The following is a 23,466-nucleotide window of genomic DNA, read 5'->3' as shown; positions in this document are numbered from 1 at the left end:
CCCTCTACTTTCAATTTTGAATTTTTACCCCCTAAACTTTCCAATTTCAATCAGCCGTGTCCAATTTCTACTATTCCGTCCAAATTGGACGTTAAGTTTGACCCTTGAGGGCTAAAATGGTTATTTCAATATAAAAAAATAAAAAAACAAAAAAAAATTTCTGTTTCTTCGTTTTTATTTTTTTTTATTTTTTATTTTGTCTTCAACCTATACACCAAGTTATAATAGGTTTGTAAAAACAAAAAAATACTCTAGGTGGTTGAAAGTCTCTCGCTGGTCTACGATATTTGTGATATATCTCCGATAAAGTGAAGAATTTTAGGATATATCCCCAATAAAGTGAAGAAATATTTGTAAAAAATAATTTTACACTTTATCTGTAAATAAATGTCTGTATATCCCTAATAAAGTGAAGAAATATATGTGTAAAATCATTTTTGGTCTACGATATTTGTGATATATCTCCAATAAATTGAAGAATTTTAGGATATATCCCCAATAAAGTGAACAAATATCTGTAAAAAATGATTTTACACTTTATCTGTAAATATTTGTATATCCGCAATAAAGTGAAGAAATATATGTGTAAAATCATTTTTTACAGATATTTATTTACATATAAAGTGTAAAATTATTTTTTACAGATATTTCTTCACTTTATTGGAGATATATCCTAAATTCTTCAGTTTATCGGAGATATATCACAAATATCATAGACCAGCGAGCGGCTTTCAACCACCTAGAGTATTTTTTATTTTTATAAACCTATTAAAACTTGTGGTGTATAGGTTGAAGACAAAATAAAAATAAATAAATAAACGAAGAAAAACAAAAAAACAGAAAGAAAAAAAAATTTATTTTTTTAAATATTTTTTTATGTTGAAATGACCATTTTAGCCCCTCAATAGTCAAACTTAGGGGGGTGTATTGTTTATGGAATTAGTGGAACTTTTAAAGAAATCTATGGAATTTAAAAGTCTGGGTGTATTCAATATAGACTTTTAACAGTCCATGAAAGTCTTGAGGTATTCAATTAGGATTTTTAAAGACTTCATGAATTCCACCAAAATCTAGGGGTATTCAATTAGGACTTTTAAAAATGAATAAAAGTACAGAGGTATTCAAAATATCATTCATACTTATGGAATTAGAAAATCATGGATAATCATAGACTTTGTAGTGTTAACTATACATACCAAACTCCAATAATTTTCCAGCCTCCAGACCAAAGATTTCAAAAAGTCTATCAAAGTTTCCTCTTCAAAAAAAAAAAAAGTCTATCAAAGTTCTTCTCTCTATGCACGAAGAAGAAGTTTGTCCTTCATCATCTCTCTTTCTTAATTTTTTGTCTTTTCTCTAATCTTTTATGATATCAACCTTTTTTGATATCCAACATGTTCATTGTAGTTGTTGAATGTGATTTTTTTTTTGTTTTTTTTTTTTCAATTGTGATATTTCGAACCCTAATAGAAATAAAAATGATTTATGAAACCCTAAAACTCAAATATTGTGGTCTAACCCTAAGACCTTGAACCATACTAAATTTTATCTTATTAATTAATTATTCTCATTAATTTGAATTTATATTATGGTTCAAAAAAATGTTGAACAATTGAATTTCAATTGATTGATTGTAGATCAAGACATTGACCAATATTGCTACAATATATGTTAATCGGCGAAAACAAAATTGATGAAAATAATTAACCATAAACATCAAGTGATCTATATTGTATATTTATGTTGTTGGGAGATTAGGAATGAGAACAAACTCCTAGACAGACTAACAATCATTTATTTGAGTCAATTTCTATTAGAAGATACTGGAGCATTGAAGAGACAACAAGTTATTATTTTGTTTTGTGTTTGGGCTGCATTTGTTTTATTTATTTTTGTTTTTTGTTTTTGTTTTTATTTTTTTTTATATTTTGTACATCTTAGGAAATCTGTAGAAGTCATTCATAATAAAGTATATAGATTTTCATGAATCAATAAAAGTTTGTTGCTAAAATCAATGGTTTTAAGAAATCCATAACAGTCTATCAACTTTTTAAAGAGTCTGTGGACTTTTCAAAAAGTCTGTCATTTAAAAAAAGTCTGCACAAATCCAAATACAATACACCCTCCTTAACGTCCAATTTGGACGGAATAAGAGAAATTGGACACGGATGATTGAAATTGGAAAGTTTAGGGGGTAAAAATTCAAAATTGAAAGTAGAGGGGGTGAAATGATAACACCTCCAAACCTCAGAGGGGTAAACTGAAATTAATCCTAAAATTAATGAAGATTGAATATGGGCCATTGATCTTACGACTGTTGGAAGCTTAGATGTTGTTCTGCGCACGCAGGCCCCATGTGTCAGCCACTACATCAGCGTGTTAGCACGCTTCCTCCATTTTTTTATCGTTTTGCCCGAGTAGCTTATGTCTTCTACCTCTAGCGCGTTAAGCTGAGCGTCTGCAATTTATCACATGACGCTGTGGCCACCTCAATTCGCACCTAAGCCAAAATGGCTTTCGTTGTACAAAGTTTCGTCATTTTGACTCAAGTTTTGGCTCACGAGTCAAAATGACTACATCTCGCCTTGGGTTGGAGATGGTGAATTTGGTTTGGGAAAGTCAAAATGGCTTTTGGTCCCATTGTTAGAGATCCCCTTAGTATTAAGTTTCAGCTCAACTCTATTTTATTTCTTTTTTCTTTTAACACAAATCTAATGAGCCACAAATCAACAGAACTCTTTTGAGTAAAAATTGGTATAGGGTGGTCCAGCATATTTTGCCAACCGGTTATAACCGACCCATTTATGGACCGCTTTGATCCGTAAACAAAACCCAGATTGCAGGCCATTTTCTCCATATATGCCCAGCAACCCATTCAAAATTTGCTCCAAACTCTTTTACTTGAACCCGCGCCTAAATTTCCTTGTGAACTTGGGATTACAAAGCTTCCAATTGGGTCTGTGCTGCCATATAAATTCCACAAGGTCAGTTCTGCATTTCGGGGTTTCTGATTTTAATCTGGTTTGGGTGATTTGGTATTTTGTTGGGTTCATTTCAGACTTCACTGTGGTGTTTAGATTTATGTTCTCTATTAATTCCAGACTAGAAAAACAAATGAAACAAAGTGAAAATCATGACTGCCTGCCCAAAACTCTAATTTTCTAGCAAAGTAGAATTTTTGATTATGAAAAGCTGCAATCTTGCTGATATCTAGTTGTGTATACCAGTCATTTATTGGTCCTTGAAGCTATCAGGGCCAACCCACTTTCGAGTTTCGACAATATCAATGCTGTTATTTACCAAATGTTGTGTTTGATGATGTACATTATACTCTCAGCTTAAATCAAGGCAAGAGTGCAGGGTGAAAAATTGTTTATGGTATATTGTGTTGGGGGTGCTATAAGAGTCGGCAAATCCTTATTTGAGTTTGAATGTGGGTGCTTTCATTTCGGGGCTTGTCATTCTCTGTATTTGGGGATTATATTGCCCATACTTACAGCACATCTACTTGTATTAGACTTCCTCACTAACTTTTCAGTAATGTCAAAACAAAATACCTGATAGTGGAAATTTGATAACTCGACTAATTAAGTTTTGGATGAAAAGCTAGTATTAAATCATGGAAAGAGACTACAGAATGATTGTGTTTGTTTTCAAAATCAGGTCACTTTTCAAAAAATTCTGTAACTTTCGGGTTGCTTCTCCCCCTTTTCTTTTGGTTACATGCTCCTCCCTCTGTAGTGACTGCAGAAAGATGAGAAACGAATATATGTCTGTGCAGTGATATAGAAAATAGATGATGATAAGAGCAAGACTACAAATTTCACCAAAAGAAATGGACATGTAGAAACTAATATGTTATCCCACCCTGCACTGACCTGAGAAAGTCTGAATCCCGTATAAATACTTCTTTACCTACATTGCAGAAACAGTTTGACCCTCCTCCCCTTCCCTCAACATGTTTAAATTTCTTTGCTTTTATCATATGTAGGAATTAATGATATAGAAAAGGATATGATTTGACTTTGACCATTTGTGTACAACTCTATTCTTTACAAATGCATGGATATATTTCACTTCTTCTGTGGAATATAGACAAAGGTATTTGCTCCCACTTCCTTGAGTTTATCTGTGGTTCTTTTCTTTTCTTTTCTTTTCTTTTCTTTTTTTATTATTTTTTTATGACTAGATTTCCATTACTTCTTCATGTTATGCTGTTGACTTTTGAACATTGAATTTGCAGGAAAAGATTCACCATGCTGCAAGAAATGGTATGAGAACCTTAAGGAGATACAAGGAAGGATTGTTTAACAGTAGCACAGCTCAGATATATTGTAGAAAATTCTCAGCCATTGGCAATGCTAAAGCTGATAGACCCAGAGACCAAGAATGCCTTGTTTGGTTGCGCACAAGTGCCACTCATATATCGCTTTTGCATCAAATCTTGCAAAGCAGTGCAAGAACAGGTGCACCTATGGAAGGAAAGGCCTGCCATGCACAGAGTATTTGTGTTGGATTACAATCGGACACTTTAACGTCTAACATGCTTATTAACATGTATTCAAAATGTGGCTTACATAATTGCGCTAGAAAAGTATTTGATGAAATGCCTGAAAGGAGCTTAGTTTCATGGAATACTATGATTGGGTCACTTGCCCGGAATGGGGAGGAACAAGAAGCCCTCAGTGTTTTCGTACGTATGCAAAGAGAAGAAAACCAATTTAGTGAATTCACTGTTTCAAGTGTTCTTTTCGCTTGTGCTGCGAAATGTGCTGTGTCTGAGTGTAAACAGCTTCATGCTTTTGCTATTAAGGTAGCAATGGTTTTGAATGTCTATGTGGGGACTGCATTGCTTGACGTTTATTCAAAGGCTGGATTGATAAAGGATGCAAGTTTTGTTTTTGAGTCGATGCCAGAGAGGAGTGATGTCACGTGGAGTTCAATGGTTGCTGGGTATGCGCAAAATGGGCTCTATGAGGAGGCTTTGGTGTTGCTCCACAGAGCTCAAATGATAGGACTAGAACATAACCAGTTTACAATCTCTTCTGCTATTTGTGCTTGTGCAGGTCTGGCAGCTTTGATAGAAGGGAAGCAGGTGCATGCCTTGTTGTTTAAAACTGGATTTGGTTTAAATATCTATATCGTTTCCTCTCTGATAGACATGTATTCAAAATGTGGTAGCATTGGAGAAGCATACACCGTGTTTCAAGGTATGGAGGACAGGAACACTATTTTGTGGAATGCCATGATTTCTGGGTTTTCTAGACATGCTTGCTCCCTAGAGGTGATGATCTTATTTGAGAAAATGCAGCAGGCAGGTATGCTCCCAAGTGAAGTAGCGTATATATCTGTATTAACTGCTTGTAGTCATATGGGATTGGTTGAAAGTGGAAGGAAATATTTCAACCTCATGATAACAGAACACAATATGTCCCCAAATTTTGTTCACTATGCATGCATGGTTGATATGTTTGGTCGGTCAGGGTTGATTCTTGAAGCCCATAATTTGATTGAGAATATGCCATTTGATGCTACTGCTTCTATGTGGGGTTCACTGTTAGCTTCTTGTAGGATCCATGGAAATTTTCATTTAGCTGAGATAGCAGCTAAGCATTTGTCTGAGATAGAACCGAACAATGCAGGGAACCTCATTTTGTTGTCAAATATTTATGCAGCAAATAATAAGTGGGAGGAGGTTGCAAGAACAAGGAAGCTTCTTAAAGAAAGTGAGTTGAAGAAGGAAAGAGGGAAGAGTTGGATTGAAATCAAGGACAAAGTTCACTCATTTATGGTCGGAGAGAGAAAACATCCTAGAATTGCTGAGATATACTCTAAGTTAGACCAATTGGTGGAAAAATTAAGGATGATGGGTTACAAGGCTGAGATTGAACATGATCTTCATTATGTCGAAGAGAGCAGAAAACATGAACTTCTGAGGCACCATAGTGAAAAACTTGCTCTTACTTTTGGGTTGATGTGCTTACCCTCCAATGCACCTATCAGGATCATGAAGAATCTTAGAATTTGTGGGGATTGTCATTCTTTTATGAAGATCGCATCAAGTTGTTTGGGGAGGGAAATCATTGTCAGGGATACTAAAAGGTTTCACCATTTCAAAAATGGTTTTTGCTCCTGTCAGGAATTTTGGTGAAATAGTTGTGCTCCATTATGTAACTGACTACTTACTGTTAGCATTTTGTGCACTTTCCTAGTTGTTGCTGAGCAAAGGGTGCGAAAAATATTCATTTGTTGACTATTATCCAATAGTCTGGATGTGAGAGATGTATGTGTCGAAGTTCAGGAACTAGGTAATAGTATCCCGATCAAAAAGCTGATGAAGGGGCTAAGGGAAACAAGGAGTCTACTGGATAGGCAAGTAGTGGACACATTAAGCCCAAATGTGGTGGTCAGGTTAGTCAAAGATTTCATTTTACCAAGTTCAATGTCTCTCTACATCTTGTTTCCAAGAGCACAAAAGTGGAGCTCTGTCGTTTTGATTTGTTAGGCCAGAGTATGTATATCAGCAGGCGCAGTTCATTCTTTCAGCAGCTTCTTCAATTGTAGGACTTCAATGTATTTTGATGATGCCCTTTGGGCCTTTTTTGGTTCTACAATACTAGTAAAGGTGAATTTGCATATAGACAAGGATTTATATCATATTTTCATCATGTTGATAGTGATCTTATTTCACAAGGATATAAAGTCTAATATGATTTACCGTTTCTCTTGTAAGTTTATTAACTTTATATTTGCAATTCAGAGTATAATGTTAAGTACACAAGTTGGGATAAAAAAGAATCATGACAAAGAATGACAGTCTTGAATCCTTGATGGTTGATAAAAGAGTATGATTAATATAGTATAGTGATTTCAAACACACACTAGCTTCAATTCCTACAGTTCTCCTATAACACAGTCGGCTGCAATTTCATTATCATAATGCCATCCAACCCTGTTTTCAAGCTCTCTGAGCGGGAACCTTGTATCTAGTGATTTTAGTCAAGCAGTTCTTTGTTTTTTTTAGGAAATCATAGCATTAGCAGAAAAGAGGGAAATTTTTTTTGGAAGGACAACTGGTAACAGTACTCATTTGGAAGTTGGAACTATAAATCTTGGAAAAAAGAAAAAGAAAAATCGGGTTCAGAGCACCATATCCTTTCCAGTAAAACAACTCTTGTTATTAATTAACCTTATTGTATGTTTACAATAAATAGTATAACGCTACAAGTAACTTAGCCATCACCAGTAATTCCCACAAGAACAACTCCCATTCTTGAAGTGGTGGAATCTGCTGGCGTCCCTCACTACAATTTCCCGCTCAGTCACCTTAGCTATTAACTTGATTGCGGAATGGCAGTCTCTGCAAATGCGATGGCCTTGCACAATTTGCAGTGGCGTCCCATCTGAGGTACTTATCAAGCCGTAAGCTATAGCCAGTTTCTCACTGTGGTAAGCTGAGATGCGCTCGTGTTCATCCACATCAGGAAGTAGATGCTTCTTGTCAGGGATGTAACCATGTCTCCTAATCCTGACCATCAATTCGTCCACTTTCTCGTAAATCTTTCTTGTTTGGGCATGCCTTTCATCTCCGGAATGAAAAATATGTACCTGTTTCTTAATTTCAATCCAACTGCATGCCGGAAGCATTCTCAAACCCTTTCTTCTTAGAGTCTGAACAACAGCAGCAGCTTCCTTCAACTTTCCACAACTGATATATATATTCAGGAGCACAACATAATTACTTAGCTTCTCAGGCTCCATCCCATAGAGCTCTTCGGCTGCAATTTTGCCAAGCTCTAAATTCTCATGGATTCGACAAGCTGTCAGCAGAGCAGCCCACATGTTTGCTGTAGGCTTTAAGGGAGCAGCTCTTATCAGTGCAAACGCTTCATCTAAATTGCCCTCTTGTCCTAGCAATTCAATCATACAAGCATAATGCATAGCACGGGGCTTAATCTTGTAATCCCTGCTCATTGATTCAAAAATCTCCCATCCAAGTTCTGATAAACCTGAACGACTGCAAGCAGACAAGACAGCAAGAAAAGTAACATGGTTGGGTACCATTCCTTCCTGAAGCATCTTCTCAAACATCTCAACAGCCTCATCACCCCGACCATGGTTACCATATCCAGCAATCAAGGCATTCCAAGATATGACATTCTTGTTAGGCATCTGATCAAAAACATGACGAGCGTCTTCTATCCTCCCCCATTTGCTATAGAAGTCCACGAGCGATGTGTTTGCCACTATATCCAACCCAAAACCATGACGAACTAGACCTGCATGTGCTTGCTTTGCATGTTCTAACGACGCCAACCTTGCACATGTTCTTATGATCATGGAAAACGTAAAATGGTCCATTGGCACACCAGAATCACGCATATCATAGTACATACTCAAAGCCTCCTCACTATAACCATGAAGTGCATAACCCGCTATAATGGTATTCCATCCTACAGTTGTCTTCTTCGGCATCTCATCAAAAACACAGTGAGCGTCATCAATGCTCCCACACTTGCTATACATATCAATCAACGCACAAGACACGAAAATATCAGCCGCCACACCCATCTTCACACAACACGAATGAAACTGTCTCCCTGCAGAAATGAGTCCCAACCCAGCCGAAGCCCGAATCATTGTGGCAAATATCCTCGACTCCCCATCAGAAAACTCCTCCCACATATCCAAAAACAACCCGAATGCCTCCACGAACTCTCCACAATCCACAAGACCCCCAATTATCGTGTTCCACGAAACCGAATTTCTCTCAGGCATTTCCTCAAACAGGTGGCGTGCATCAATCATCATCCCACATTTCACATGCATAAGCAAAACCCTGTTCCTCATGTACTGATCCAACTCAAACCCATTACCAATCATATAACCAAACACCCTCTTCACTCCTCTAATCGATTTCAAGCTAATACAAGCACTCACTAAAGCATCATAAGTACTGCCACCCACTTCATACCCACCTCTAGATTCCAAAAACTCAAACATTTCAAGTGCTTCCCTATACCTCTTATACAAAACCAACTTCTCAATCTGACTACAAATCCCAGAACTGGGTACTGCAATCTGGGCCTCTTCGGGTTCCAAAGGTGCGACCTTTGGCTCCTCCTCAACCTCAATTTTGGCGGGTATGGGCCTGGGCCGGGGCTTCAGCTGTTGCTCCACATAAGAACAACACCTAATTTGGGAAAATGGGTTCCTCCATTTTGGTCTATTAAGGGAAAAAGAGTAGCCAGAAAACAAAGATCTCCGCTTGGAAAACTTGGAATCTGAGAATGACAAAGGGAAGCTAATGCTACATTGAATCTGGTCCAACGCTAGGCTTTGGTACCTTAACAGAGGAACCTCCATGGTTGTGGGATCAAACAACTGAGCTGAGAAAAGATGGTACCTTTGGTCTCTGTCTGGTTTTCGAGGTCGGAGTTTTCGAGGAGGGGTTGAAACGACGTCGTTGAGAGTGGAGGGGGAATAATGGTCATGGTATAAAGCGAAGTGTGGGGTTGGAAGAGGTTGTTGAGTTATGGGTGAGAATCAGCATTGGGATTTCCGCCGGAGAAGGAGTCGATATGGGCGGTGGGTCACTTCAAATTTTTGTTTAGGAACTTGTACTTGTTTCTGAAATATCTGCGCAGACTAATACCTTACTAATTTCGGCAATGTTTAGATCCAACCCTACCAATGTGTTTGGACCAAAAGAGAACAAGAACTTGGAGATCCACCTACTAACTTGTTTTGGTTTCTTGTTAATTTCATTAAAAAGCCAACAAATTTAAAAAGCCCATAAGCTCCAGACCGGGACATCCATCTGAAGCCCACTGAGGGAAGCCCTGATCCATGGCGAGGGCCTCTGGATTGCCTATAACTAGGTTGGTAGGAGTATACGGAAGCGTTTGCTATCATCTGCTATCTTCAGTTGCAAGTTGGGGCGGATGTAGCGGCATAGATCCGAGACTCTCAGGTCCGATTACCGATTACCGATTCTTCAGATTGAGTTCTACTCTTCTTCTTCTTCTTCTTTAGTTCTTCCTCTCTTAACTATGTAAATATGGATTGCAATTGGGTTGATGGCAGTTTCAGATGCGATTCTTCAGATTGAGTTCTACTCTTCTTCTTCTTCTTCTTTAGTTCTTCCTCTCTTAACTATGTAAATATGGATTGCAATTGGGTTGATGGCAGTTTCATATGCTTTGATTTTATGTTTTATAATCGTAAAAGCAACATTACTTTTATCTAGAAACTATGTATTTGCTAGATATCTAGAAACTACTCGCCTTGTGTCCTGCCCTTGAGACTCTTCACCTGCAGTCGTTTACTAAACTGGAAAATATACTAGAAACAGTTCCAACATTTTCAAACCTCAAGGATGTGAGCTTGGATCTCTTTAATTTAGATTTTGACCTTGGGATTGTAGTGAGTTTTCTCAAGGCTGCACCTCTTTTGGAAGAACTCGTATTAACGACACGAGCTTATAGCTATCAAGGAATGAGGAATCTTTCAGTAATCTCACATAATCATTTAAGAAAAGTGAAAATGCAGGGGTTCCAAGGCAAGCAATTAGAGATAGAGTTGGCCATTTGCATTCTTAAAATTTGCGACAAAGCTTGAGGTAATGGTGATCGATCCACTAGCACTATGCCAAAAAGGCCTTCAGACGACATAAGTTTTGTTTTATGTCGCCTGAGTTTTTCAGACGACATAATTTTTTTCTTCTGTTGTCTGAATATACACTAAAACTATATTGGTTTAATTTGGAAAAATGGTGAGCATTCAGACAACACATTTGTGTAGTTGTAGAAGGTGGTGATTTCCTATCTCAAATTTGGAGGGATATCCAAAAATTGATTGAATCTTTTCCCTCTCAAATAGCCACGCCCTAGTTGACTAGAAAATGTTGTGACATTCAGACAACATTTCAATGTTGTCTAAATGTGGGGGTTGTTTTAAAATTTCCCAAGTTATTTTGACTTGTGCTATTAACAATATAAGGACACCCTTCATTTGAGTGAAAGTTTAAGTGAAATTGTGAGATAAAGGATACCAACAAGGACACCTACGGTCTAAAGAAGTCATTCGTTTTGGCTCCCTAATTTTCAGATTCCCTCCTCATCCAATTTTCAGCTCCACCCATAAAAAGTAAAAACAAAGCTATATTAGACGCAGCAGCTCTCAGATTTCTTCTTCTCCCAAAAACTTCGAGAGTCCAGACCCTTGTTCCTTTTTAACCCATTTCTCCTCCCCAGCACCGGTACGATGACGTCGACTGAGACGAAGGACGCCGTACAACGTAGCACCGCCATCACCGATTACAGCAAGAGGTTACTCCAGCACAAGGAGCTCGACTCTCGAGTCCGTGCAGGTCAGATTCGCCCACCAAACCCTCTTCTATCCAACTACAAATGTTCTCAATTTGTTCAATTTTTAGTCTTTTTACTCTAGGGTTTCGATTCCAATTGCAAATTGGAATGAAAGACCTTAGGGGAAATGATCTTTGTCAAAAACCCAACCTTCGACGCCGGTTTGGTGGCCGGAGACTACCGGAATCGCCGGAAATCGACGAAAACTCTAAACTGCAGCTATGAAGAACTTTGCTTCGATCCAAGACTTCTCGGCCAAATCGTCTCAATCAAAGGCCACTAGGGTAAAGAGAGGAGGGTGGCGCTCCTGTGGTGGCCGGCTACACGCCTGTTGGTAGCCGGACGGTGAGGAATCGAGGGGGGAGGTGAAGTAACCGAAAGGGGAAAGAGAGAGTTCGAGGGAGAAGAGAGAGAAAAGGGTGGGTTTCCGGTTTTGGAAACCTACCACAGTAAATTCCTCATTTATACCCAATTGTTACCATGAACAATAATTTCCGTATTCTATGCATAACTTTCACATACGAACCCCAATTTTTATGTACTACATATACACGCGCTCAGTTTAAAGTCCTCTACAACTTTCATGAAGGGAATTTTCTCATAAATTGACCCGAACAAAAGTCAACCTTTTAGGGCCACTAAAGTATCGGTAAAAGTTGAAATTGATAATAGTGGACCCTTACCGACTAAATGGTGAGTAAATCAATAAATCTAAGTTCAGGACGTAACAGTGTAGGCTCTGGCTCTACAATATTCTTTCAAATATATGGCTATCAGCTAAAGATTGTATCTACAGATTGAACAACTGATACTTTCCTTAAACACATTGGAGGTGATGACTTGATCAAGTCAAGTTCGGTTTAGAGCTTAGAGTTAATTCAGAAAGAGTAAATTGATTAGAAAAGAAATATTCTCTAGAAAAGAAATATCTTCTCTAGAAGCAGAACGGGTCAATGCCTATAACATAGCACTTCTGGTCTATAGAAAAATGTCTATTGTTATATCTTTTTGAATGTCATTTAAGAATGAATCTATTTGGATATCTAAATTAAGAGTTAGTCAAATAGGGAATATAAGAGTTATTACAGACATTGTACTTTACAATTGTTGCAAATTGGAACATAGTTTTTAGGGAGAAATTGCATTAATTGTAATTTATGTTCTATTTAGGTCTTAGCAGGTAGTTTATAGTATGTTTGTTTCCATTAGTTTCACATGCAAATCTCTATCTAGGTTTAAGAAAAAAGGTTTGTTGTCATTTATACTCCTTTCCACTGGAAATGCTAGAAGCAAGTCCCAATCGAATGGGATAGATGAATAGGTTTCTGAAATTCATGTGCCTTATGCTTTTGACTCTTTTTTTGTTAGTCTTTTCTTCAACCTAGGGCCTGCATATATGTACAGAAGGAGTACTTCACCTTAAGAGACTTATTGAATGAGTATTTCGTTGTTTCATTTCTTTTTCTTTTTGTCAATCCTTTTCATGCAACTTATATGTTTATATATGCGAGACTACTCTCTCTCATGTCGTTTTGGCTTTCAAAGTCTTAGATTTCGAACTCAAGTGGGTTTATATCTATATTAATCAAACTGTCAGAGTAATGAACTCTTATTTTTGTGCATAGCTACTGTGTCATTTAGTTGGTGCTAGTGCTAGGATGTTGATCTTAACGTCATCTTTAGTTACTAATGTTTTGATTATTTGCTAAATATGCATTATGTTTTCAATATTTCTCCTTTAAGACTTTTTCAAACTGGTGAAACCTCTATGTGTTCAATTTCTAATATATTTGTTTTGTAAAATTTCCCCTTTTTACATAGGACATGGGATCTATGGTTGAGACATTGATGCAACAACTTTTGTCCAAGGAGATTCTTTATGAACCAATGAAGGAAATTGGAGAAAAATATCTGAAGTGGTTGATGTAAGAAAACTTAATCAACCCGACATTGTGTAGAACCTAAGTATATACTCATATATGATTTAGTTTTGAATTCAAATGTCAAGTATAAGTTAAGGACTTAAGAAAATCATTTTGGTCCAACTTATCACATTTGTTAGAATTTGAAATTCATAAATACAGTTATGACTCATGAGAGTTTATCTGGTTTTTTTGAAAAAGCAGTTGGGATGTATTGTCAGTTTCTTGATGGAAGAAACTGACAATACAATGCTTTACATATAAGATATTTTGGTCTCTTCTGATGCACGAATCATTCTCATCAATTAGTCCCATCACTAAGAGGATGCTAAAGGTGAAATCAGGAGAAGATTAATATGGAAAACTCAATTGTGTCAAGAAGGTCAGTTCTATCTGTTTTCTGGTGTTTATGTATTTTGCAGATACAAGATTGATATAGCGACTTCAATCCCAAGCCTAAGTGCAGAATCTGATGGTGCACGGTGATTTCATTTATGTTGCTTTACATATCATACAGTTTATATACTTTGCATATATCAGGATATATATGATGTTTCAGTCCTATATTAGGATACGACTGACATATCAATCCTAAATGCTAATTACGATCATTGCTGCACTCCCACATAAATTTACATAGAAATGTTTGTTTACTTGTGTTCATGCTAAGATAGATTTACAGCAATATAACAAAGCAAGTTCTAACAGTTGAAAGAAAATGAAGCAACTTTGAGTAAAGAAGAATATGATCGTTGTTTCCACCAGTGTGAACTCATTAAAGAACTTCATGAAGTCTATGAAAATGATTTTGGCAACTACAACAGAATCTTTGAGATCATGCAGAAAATGAACTCTTATTTGATACTTGAAGTTGATAGTGAACTACTTCTTACACTTACTGAATATAAGCACATGAGTACCCTAAGAATGCTTGGTCATGTTAATTGATGAGAGAGTTACCTAGTCAGGTTCTTAGATTTCGGTGACTTAGAGGTGTTGATGTGTTGTTGCTTTGGTGTTGATTTTGTTCGGGGTTTGATGCTGTAAAATATTTTCTATGGCAGATATATAAGGAAGCTGAGAAGTTTGCTTATCAAAATGGATCAAAGGTGGCTGTTGTTTATGGTAGAGTGTCGATGGGTCAGCAGGTTTGTGTCTTTGCAGGCTCACTGGCCATTCCGTTTTCTATGACCACTTCTATGATTCGGGTGATTCCATTCATGATCAGATTGTGAAACTGGTACAGCAATACAGCTAGCTAATTCCTTTATTAACTTGGCTAGTAGAAATTCTTCATTCATTAATCATTTGGACTTGTCTACAGATCTAGATTAGTAGATATGGGTTATTTTGAACTTATGTTCATGATTAGGTTTGTGTACATGAGACAATGGTGGATTAATGGAAATTGCAATGAATGATTTTGGATGTGCATTTTATGGTTTCATACTTTCATTAATGGGCAATTTTAATTTCCAGAATGCATATATACATGCCAACTGTAATAGGGGACTACTAATATGTGTTATCTCAAATTGCAAGCTACAACAAAAGCACACCAAAATGTGTGGTTGCAGCTGCACAAAAACAACACAAAAATCAATTAGAAGTCTATTGTCCTTTCAGCATTGGTACAACAGAAAATTGTAGTCTAAATGACAAAACAACAATAGAATTTAGATGAAAATGTTGGCTAAAGCATATAACAACAACAAATAAGTGTGGTTGGACGTAACCAAAGACAATATAAAAGACCTACAATTTGTGGTCCTTTTTATATTCAGACTACAAATATTTGTCGTGTTAGTTACCTCAAACGATAGAAATTTGTCTTGCAAATATGCTTCACACAATAGAATTTACATTAGAATGTAGTTGTTTTGTTTCTCACACAATACAAAACTGTCGTGTTATTACGTTTAAAGATACAGATCACATTGGTCATGAAATGTAAAACTCATCAGATGACATAAGATTTTTATTTGTTTCTGTCGTCTGATACCCCCAAGACACGAAACCGTACTAGACGACATATTTTGGTTTGTTAAGATGACAAAACATTTATGTCGTCTGAAGGCCTTTTTGGCATAGTGTAGGAAAACAATACCACGGCTGTGGAAGGTAGACCAATTACTATTGTTCTTATTATCAGGAGGGGAATGAGGACGAGAGTGAGGATGCAAACTCTGAGGAAGGGAGAGAGGATGAGAACGAGGGTGAGGGTGAGGACATGGACGAGGAAAGGGCTCAGCTTGAAAACGAGGAGGACGATGAGGTTGAGGAAGGGAGCGAGCATGAGAACAAGAACAAGGATGAGAATGAGGATGACGATGAAGGGGTGGAGGCTCGGGAATTAAGCAAGCATGAAGACGAGGACAAAGATGAAGACGAGCCTTATATTTTCCATTGGGAAAGAAGAGGTAGGGCGGTTGTCCAACAAAAGCTGAAAAAAGTAAAGACTAATGCTCAAGTCATCATCCTATAAAATTTGGAATTGTACCCTTTCAAAAAAAAAAAAAAAAGGAATTATATGTTCCGCATCAGTGTAAGATGCCAAAACCAAACATGGAATTATATGTTCCCCATCGGTGTAAGATGCCAAAACCAAACTTGATAGACAGAAGAGATGATACATAATTATTCCTTCTTCAAGTATTAAGACTTAATTACGCCTTGTAATCCTAGTACTTTTACTAAGCCCACACCTCTGTAGAGTAGATCGTTCAATACCTGCGGCACAAGCCCAAAAGAATCAACAGACTCTTTTGGTTTTCTCGAGCAACTAGGCAGATTGCCTCCACGATCAATCTTTATTCTTGCATAAACCTGAGTGTTCAAAATCGATCATGATTTCAACATGTATATCTCACAAAACAATTTAATGTTTAACTGAAGAATGAGATAGCAGATCAATTGTTGTACATGACCTTATGGTTTTGATTAATTAAGTGAAATCAAGATATAGATCATGATGCATACAACTCTAAACTTACAAATAATTAGTAATAACAATATGAAAAAGTTTCATGTTAGATTTGAAACAATATATGCCTACCCCATCATACTTGCTATGAAGAATTATGATTGTATCCATTCCTCCAATTGATGGATTGCAAACCAAGAAGGTAAACACCAAAATTAATTAAGTATATATAACTAGAACAATTAAAAGAAATCAAATGAAAAAAAAATGACATAGAAGTAAACTTTTTAGGAAAATACTATTTGGAAGAATAATTTTAGCTTTCAAACAATGTTTTTAGAAAGAGTAAATGTCACAAACAGTCCCTGAACCTTGAAGTTTAGGTCATTTGACACTTTTGTTCCCAACATTCTAAAACTATCACATGGGTACACTTTTATTCCCAACAGATAAGAAATCAGCCGACTTGAGTGCTTAATTTTTTAGATCTAGAATTCTTAATAGCTACAAGCAACCTTAACCTTTATATAGTCAAGGTGTTTAGACCTATCTAACCAACTTGTGGCTGAAATGAAATACCTAATTAACTAGATTAAATTGTACTTTACAACCTATATATCTAGTTAAGTGAGTGGAGCAAATAGTACAGCAAGTGGTTGCTGCAAATAGTAGCAACAAGTGGCTGGGCCTTAGCAGTTTCCTAGTTGGACCAAGAAAGTACTAACTTCAACACTCCAAGTAGGCCTCTAGATATTCAAATCACTCTCTTGCAAGAGCCTTAGTGAAGATATTTGCAACTTGGTCTTCAGTATTGCGGTAGACCAAATCCACCTCATTTTCTTCACTACATCCCTGATGTAATAAAACTTCAAGGCAATGCATTTTGCCAGTAGGGTTATTCCTACGGTGGGCCCCACAGGGCCACCTTAAATTTCAGGGTGAAATTCGAGGCAGGTCTTGTCAGCAGGATAACACAATGAATATCATAAACAGAACAACATCGAATTGAAGTTCATATTTTGGTCTAACCTTATAGTGATACATACAATAACAATGAAAAGAGACAGAAGATATTTAAGAGGAATTTCATTATAAGAACTAGACAAACTAAAGAGAGAGAGAGAGAGAGAGAGAGAGAGAGAGTGCCTTCATATAAAGAAACAAATTTTGCCTAGTGTCCATTTATCAAAAACTAGATTTCATCTTACTGAAACCCTAGTTGTGGATGGTGAAGTATATATTCATTCTTTTTACACTTAAAAGTAGAACTAACGAGGGAGAGGTGATATTGTAAGCGTAGAAAAACATGGCCATTGTCATAACCTTTAGATATGAAGAGAAAACCATTATAAACCGCTTTATAACAATGCCATAACTTGTTAAACTGATCAACGCTACCCTCATGCCAATAGAAAATGCCTTGCTTGCCTTGGTCATGTGAAATGCACATGTGTTTAGATGGCGTTGTGTAATATGAAGTATGAGAGATTCTAATGAGGACCACTAAAATGAGGACTTCATGAGGATTTTCTAATCAACGAACCCACTTTTTGATCAAATTTCTGCAAATCAACCGTTAGATGTTTATGTATGCATGTATAAATCATTTATGCAAATTTTCAACCAAATTGAAGGCATTCATAATGGTGACTTATCATTTAGGTGTATGAACGGTTTAGGTTTGACAGATTTGGTTCGCTCATTGGTTTATCTAGTTTAGTACCTTAATAATTAGCAATTTGGAAGAAAATTTTCAAAAGTGATCTAATCATGCATACATAAACATTTAACGGTTAGTTTGTGGTAATGTAATTTAAAAGTGAGTCTTCCAAACCATTGATTAGAAAATCCTCATAAAGTTCTCACTATAGTGGTCCTCATTAGAAGCTCTCCTTATGGAGTATGACTTCGAATAATTATAATCAATTTTTCTAATGCTGTCCTTTGAAATTCACTTGGTCATTGGATCAATGGTTTCCAAGCCAACCTTGGTATTTGAGATGTACTTAATGCTGAAACTTGTAGCTTGTCCCTTGGACTTAAGCTTGTTATAGAGAGTCACATTACTCAATTGGTGGTAGAATGGACTAGAATCTGATTCTGCAGTCTTGGTTAACTCTCTCCTCCATAATAACACTGAATTGCATCGCTTGGGTTCTCTATTGTCAAGCTGCAACTGTTTGATGCAGAAGTTTGAAGATACTTATGTAAAGCATATATATCGTGAATGCAATATGGTGGTTGATGCACTTACTAAGAAGGGGATTGAAGTTGATCATAGTGTTCATCTCATGGAAGACTCTGCTAATTATGCTACTCAGGCTTATTTAGATGATATCTTTAGATTCAGAAGGGTTCCCAGGAGCCAGGGGTTATCATGGGTTGGCCCTGTTATAAATTTTAGGGCTGAAGGTAGGGTCGGGTGGGGCCTAGTCAAAGTCAACGAAACTTAGCTAGGGTCAGGCTGAGATTTCAATATGTAAGCCCTTATCCATCCTTAAGGTCAATTTTGTAACCGTAAAAAAGGTTGGGGCGGGCCGGCCTTCCAAATAGGATTGACAAAGGCCGAAATGGCCTTACTTTATTTAACAAATACACACACACACACACACACACACACATTAATTGCTCTGTGTGTGTGTGTGTGCGCGCGCGCGTGTGTGCATATATATATATATATGTTATTTTATTTTTTTTGACAAAATGTGGCACAATGGTTGTAACGGTGGGTAATCTAAGACTCTTTTTTTTGTTAACCCTATTTAATACATACAATTTTTTGAAGTTACCTTAATAACATTTATAAATATTAGTTAGGGGGTAGTCATATACAATTAAATCTCTCTAAATTTTTAAAAATTAATTGTTGTTTAGCAAAGAAATTAAAGCTTACTAAAACAAGCACAAAATAATAAAGAGATAAGTTGTACGTGGATAAAAAAGGATGAATGTATTGAGAAAATAGAAAAAATAGAAAATTATTAGGACTTGTTTGGGTGGCTTAAATGGCTGGGCTGGGCTGAGCTTGACCCTTATGGTCTCAAACTCTCAATTGAGTCAGGCCGGGCTTCATTTCCATGATCCTTACCCTATTCTATTTGAAAAAGAGTTGGGCTTGAAATGGGCTTAGGGCCTAATGATGACCCCTACACGCAGCCCATGCGGTCTGTTAACGGTAACGGGCCATCAACCACTCTAAAGCCCAGTGACAAAAAGTGCACTATAATTTTAAACAAATTACACCAAATACCATTGACACTAATACAATTAATTATTTCAGTTCCCCCAATTCATCAATACTGATAGAAAGCTCAGACTGCAAAATCAATCATCAAGCAAGGAAGGCTTTGGCTCCGGAGGTGAAGCAACAGAGAGAGGCTCTGACGACACTAGGCCTTGAAGGTCAGTAACCTAAGAAATTTCTAATTACTGAGGCTCAGTGGGTATAGTTCTTTGATTACTTATTGGTTGTTTGGTTTGGTTATTGAGAAATCCGAAGAAAGTGAATAATAAATTTACACTAAAATATCGATAAATTAATAACCTCGATTATATAATAAATTTCTCCAGTCCTGACTCGGGACCAGTGTATATTACTAAGAACCTCGCTAAATGCATAAGTCAATAATTTCTCTATTTCATGTCATAAAGGGGTGGGAAGAGATTGATTTCTGGGATAGAGGAAACTGGACTTATTGACACATTCAACCAACTCAATATATTTAGATACAGAATGACTTATTAGCCAACAAATTGAACTCTGAAAACAAACAATAAAATCAAAGAAAAGAGCAAAAATAGGAATGAAGTATCCTTCATAATGATATTGAAGGCCAGTCATGTTAAACTATTGTGCCTCAGCATATAATCCTACATATGTTCTTCAACTCATCCAGGTGGGCAGCCTCCGGGCGGGGTGCTCAACTTTATTGTTCATGGGTATGGAGCCCGAACGAACTTTATTTGATCACCATTTTTCTATGTGAATGCTCGATCTCCTGCTTGTGTTGAACGATCTCAAAATACTTAACTTTTTTAGGGGACATGTAGATCTGTACTTGTTATGTCCTGTACCTCAATTTACCAGTTTACTAGTCATTTGGACGGTAAATGATAATTACTTTCACTTTTTACGTTGTTTCAAACTTTTAGTGGACCAAAAAGTTGATTTTTTTTTCATTCCTAATTTGAGAAATTTTCCTTCACGAAAGTTGTAGAGGATGTTAAACCGAGTTCGCGGACACGTGGCATGCTTAAATCAGAGTTCGTATGAAGAAGTTATGTGGTCATTTTTCTATAAAAGGACGAGTTACTGTGGTAAGTTTTCATTTTCGGAAACTTACCCGTCAGTTTCTGTACATGCATGTCCATTTGCAAGCATAATTAGCTATAATGAGCCACGCTCATGGTACCACCGGGGGTACCAACGCCCACCATATGAGTGACTGACGTAAAGACAGTTAGCCGGGTTACCGCCTGAGCCCCGGATCAACCCCAAAGCACCGCCGACGCGCCGCCACGCGCCGTGTCAAGATGGCATCAGAAGCTACTGAAACTGGGAACTGAAGCACCATCAGTCCCACATCGAAAACAAGGAGAAGATCATCCTCTTCCTCACCTATAAAAGGTCCTCTCCTCTCTCCTCATTTATTACGCATTCAATACTTACCTACTGTTACTTTGTCAACATAAATACATTGACTAACTTAGGCATCGGAGAGTTGAAGACCGCCCGGCGCGGTCTCCCTCTGACGCCCATTGTATTTTATTTGACAGGTAACGGGAACCATTCACAACAAAGGTATCGATCCGCCTGCCGGATCAGCGTTAACTAGGGTCCAGCTACCGCTAGACTTTTAGACATTAACATTGGCGCCGTCTGTGGGAATCCTTGAACAGAAGGTCATCCCATCACAGTTACCATGACTAACGGTAGCGGGGGAAATATCGGGGAGCAGGCAGACCAGTCCGCCGTTCCCCAACCCGCCCGCCCAGCGGTAAGCATCAACCGTGCACTATTCAACACCCCGGTCAACCCAGGCGGTGAAACAAATCCAAGCAGCAGCCGTCCCCCAGGTCAGGACCTCACCGCCTTGTATGAATTGGCGCTGGCGGACCTCCACAAAGCAAACAGAGAGCGCGAGCAGGAACGCAAGGAGAAGGCGGAGGCCCAAAACCAAGTGGCCACGCTGATGACACGTTTCGACGAGCTAAGGCGAACGCTGGACGCAAACGCCAACCCTGCACGAAGTGAGCAGTCACACAGCACCAGACACAGCCGGCCTACCGCTGGTATAGGACCCATCGTGCAAATGCAGGTACCGCTAAGCCCACCTGAGCTGGCAGGAATGGGACCACCCCTATCCCACACCTGCCGGAGCAGGAGGCGGAGTCATCGCTGCGCACCCACCACTCGAGGACTAGAACAAGGACTGAGGGTAATCTACCCATTCCCGGGCGGGGGTTCGCTCCGCGGAACGCCCGAGCGGGCCCCGCGGGCGACGCAACCACCCAAATTTTGGAGAGGATGCAGCAGTTAGAACGGAGATTAATCCTGGCGGAGGCAGGCACCCCGGCGCCAGCCCCAAACCCACTCTTCGCGTCCAGGCCAGGCCCATTCACCGCCACAATTTTGCAAGCCGTCAGACCAGCGTTTGCAAAGACCCCAAAAATGTCACATTATAGCGGTAAGACCGATCCCTTCGTCCACATGGACACGTTCAAGAAGGTCACCAACAACAAGGGATTTGATGACGCCACCCTGTGCCACTTGTTCAGCGAAACGCTGGATAGTGAGGCAATGAGTTGGTTTTTCGAGTGTCCGCCAGGGTCCATCGACTCATTCCACGCATTATCTCATGCTTTCCTCTCTCGATTCATCTTGTTGTCCGCCGGTCATCACAACACGAGCCAGTTGTTTGGCGTCAGACAGGGAGGGGACGAATCATTGAAGGCATTCGTCACAAGATGGCGAGCGGCAGCATCTCAGTGCCGCGATCTCGATAAAACAATGGCTTCGGCGGCTTTCAAGCAGGGACTCCTCAAGGGACCATTCCTATATCACCTCAACTACAATCATCCAAATGCGGCGTATGATCACCTTATGAGTGAGGCGGTCATTCATGCCCAGGCAGAGTTTATCACATATGGAGAAACCCCACCGCCACCAGCAACACCAACAAAGTCATCTCAACCCTCCTCCAGCCATCAAGAGACCGCCAGCAAAGCCCCCACTGCACCGCCAGCTGACAAGAAGAGGGAGTGGCAGCAGGGCGGTTACCAAAGCAAGAGGCAGAAAGACAACCACTACAAGGGCAACCGCCAATCCCAGGGGGACAATCGCAACAAGCAGACGGAATCCTCTCAGCGGTATGCAGTGTTCACCGTCCTCACAGCCTCGTACGAGGAGATTTACAATCAGTGCAAGGATCAGATACCACCGCCACCCTCGCCGAGATTCCCCAAAAAGGGTAAGCCAAGAAACACCGGCATGTGGTGCAAGTACCACGAGGACAGCGGTCACAATACCAACAGTTGCAACGCTCTCAAAACAACCATTGAGACCCTATACCGGGACGGCAAGATGGATCAATTCAAGGTGCGCCAACCGCCACCTGTGATTGCCAACATTGAGCCACTGGGCCGCATCAACACCATCGACGGCGGGGCTCCAATCACCAACATGTCTCACAGGGCAAGAAAGCGTTACGCACGCGCCAATCACCCAAAGGAAGTCTGTAACATCCGCTACGAGAGATCCACCAAACTCCCAAAGTCCGGTTGGGAGCCCATCACCTTCTCAGAGGAGGAGGAGCGAGGAGTACATCTACCCCATGACGACCCATTCCTGATCGATGCCATTCTCGACAGATGGTCAGTAGGAAGAATCTTGGTGGATAGCGGATCTGCTGTCAATGTCATATTCAGCGGTTGTTACAACAACCTTAAGCGGAACAAGAAACTACTACAAGACCATGAGCCGTTGCTTAGCTTCTCCGGCGATATCACTCAGCCGCTGGGCTCTGACTACATGCGGTTAACCATCGGCTCCAGTCCATGTATGGCGGAGGTACATACCGAATTTATAATTGTGGACTGTTTCAGTTCGTATAACGCCATCATAGGACGGCCGACACTCAACAAGCTCAAATGCATCATCGCCGGATACATGCTTCTCATGAAGTTCCCCACACCCAACGGCACAGGCTGTGTCAGGGGAAGTCAGCAACTGGCACGAGAATGCTACTCTACC

At 38.9% G+C, this 23,466-nt stretch overlaps 3 protein-coding genes across 4 annotated transcripts; 2 read left to right on the top strand and 1 right to left on the bottom strand.

Moving 5' to 3' along the window:
• Nucleotides 1-2,770: 2,770 nt before the first annotated feature.
• Nucleotides 2,771-6,710, top strand: LOC112169227 (pentatricopeptide repeat-containing protein At5g04780, mitochondrial). 2 transcript variants are annotated; one of them, XM_024306228.2, is made up of 3 exons: nt 2,771-2,984; nt 4,244-5,318; nt 5,676-6,710. In XM_024306228.2, exons 2-3 carry the CDS (start codon nt 4,274-4,276, stop codon nt 6,149-6,151), a joined length of 1,521 nt encoding a protein of 506 aa, XP_024161996.1. In that variant the 5' UTR covers nt 2,771-2,984; nt 4,244-4,273; the 3' UTR covers nt 6,152-6,710. The 2 variants fall into 2 exon arrangements, with proteins under 2 accessions (XP_024161996.1, XP_024161995.1); XM_024306227.2 differs by having other exon boundaries at nt 2,772-2,984; nt 4,244-6,709.
• A 446-nt stretch (nt 6,711-7,156) lies between these two features.
• On the bottom strand, nt 7,157-9,674 carry LOC112173008 (pentatricopeptide repeat-containing protein At5g50390, chloroplastic). Its single transcript, XM_024310551.2, has one exon. It carries the CDS (start codon nt 9,364-9,366, stop codon nt 7,240-7,242), a length of 2,127 nt encoding a protein of 708 aa, XP_024166319.1. The 5' UTR covers nt 9,367-9,674; the 3' UTR covers nt 7,157-7,239.
• Nucleotides 9,675-11,265: 1,591 nt separating this feature from the next.
• On the top strand, nt 11,266-15,776 carry LOC112171096 (putative mediator of RNA polymerase II transcription subunit 12). The gene is made up of 7 exons (XM_024308331.1): nt 11,266-11,371; nt 12,603-12,616; nt 13,191-13,294; nt 13,714-13,773; nt 14,116-14,230; nt 14,356-14,439; nt 15,444-15,776. The coding sequence occupies exons 1-7, from the start codon at nt 11,266-11,268 to the stop codon at nt 15,774-15,776; spliced, it is 816 nt and encodes a 271-aa protein (XP_024164099.1).
• Nucleotides 15,777-23,466: the final 7,690 nt, after the last annotated feature.

Source organism: Rosa chinensis, chromosome 6, assembly GCF_002994745.2.
Source record: "Rosa chinensis cultivar Old Blush chromosome 6, RchiOBHm-V2, whole genome shotgun sequence".
NCBI lineage: Eukaryota > Viridiplantae > Streptophyta > Magnoliopsida > Rosales > Rosaceae > Rosa > Rosa chinensis.
This window is presented reverse-complemented; position numbering and strand designations above follow the sequence as displayed.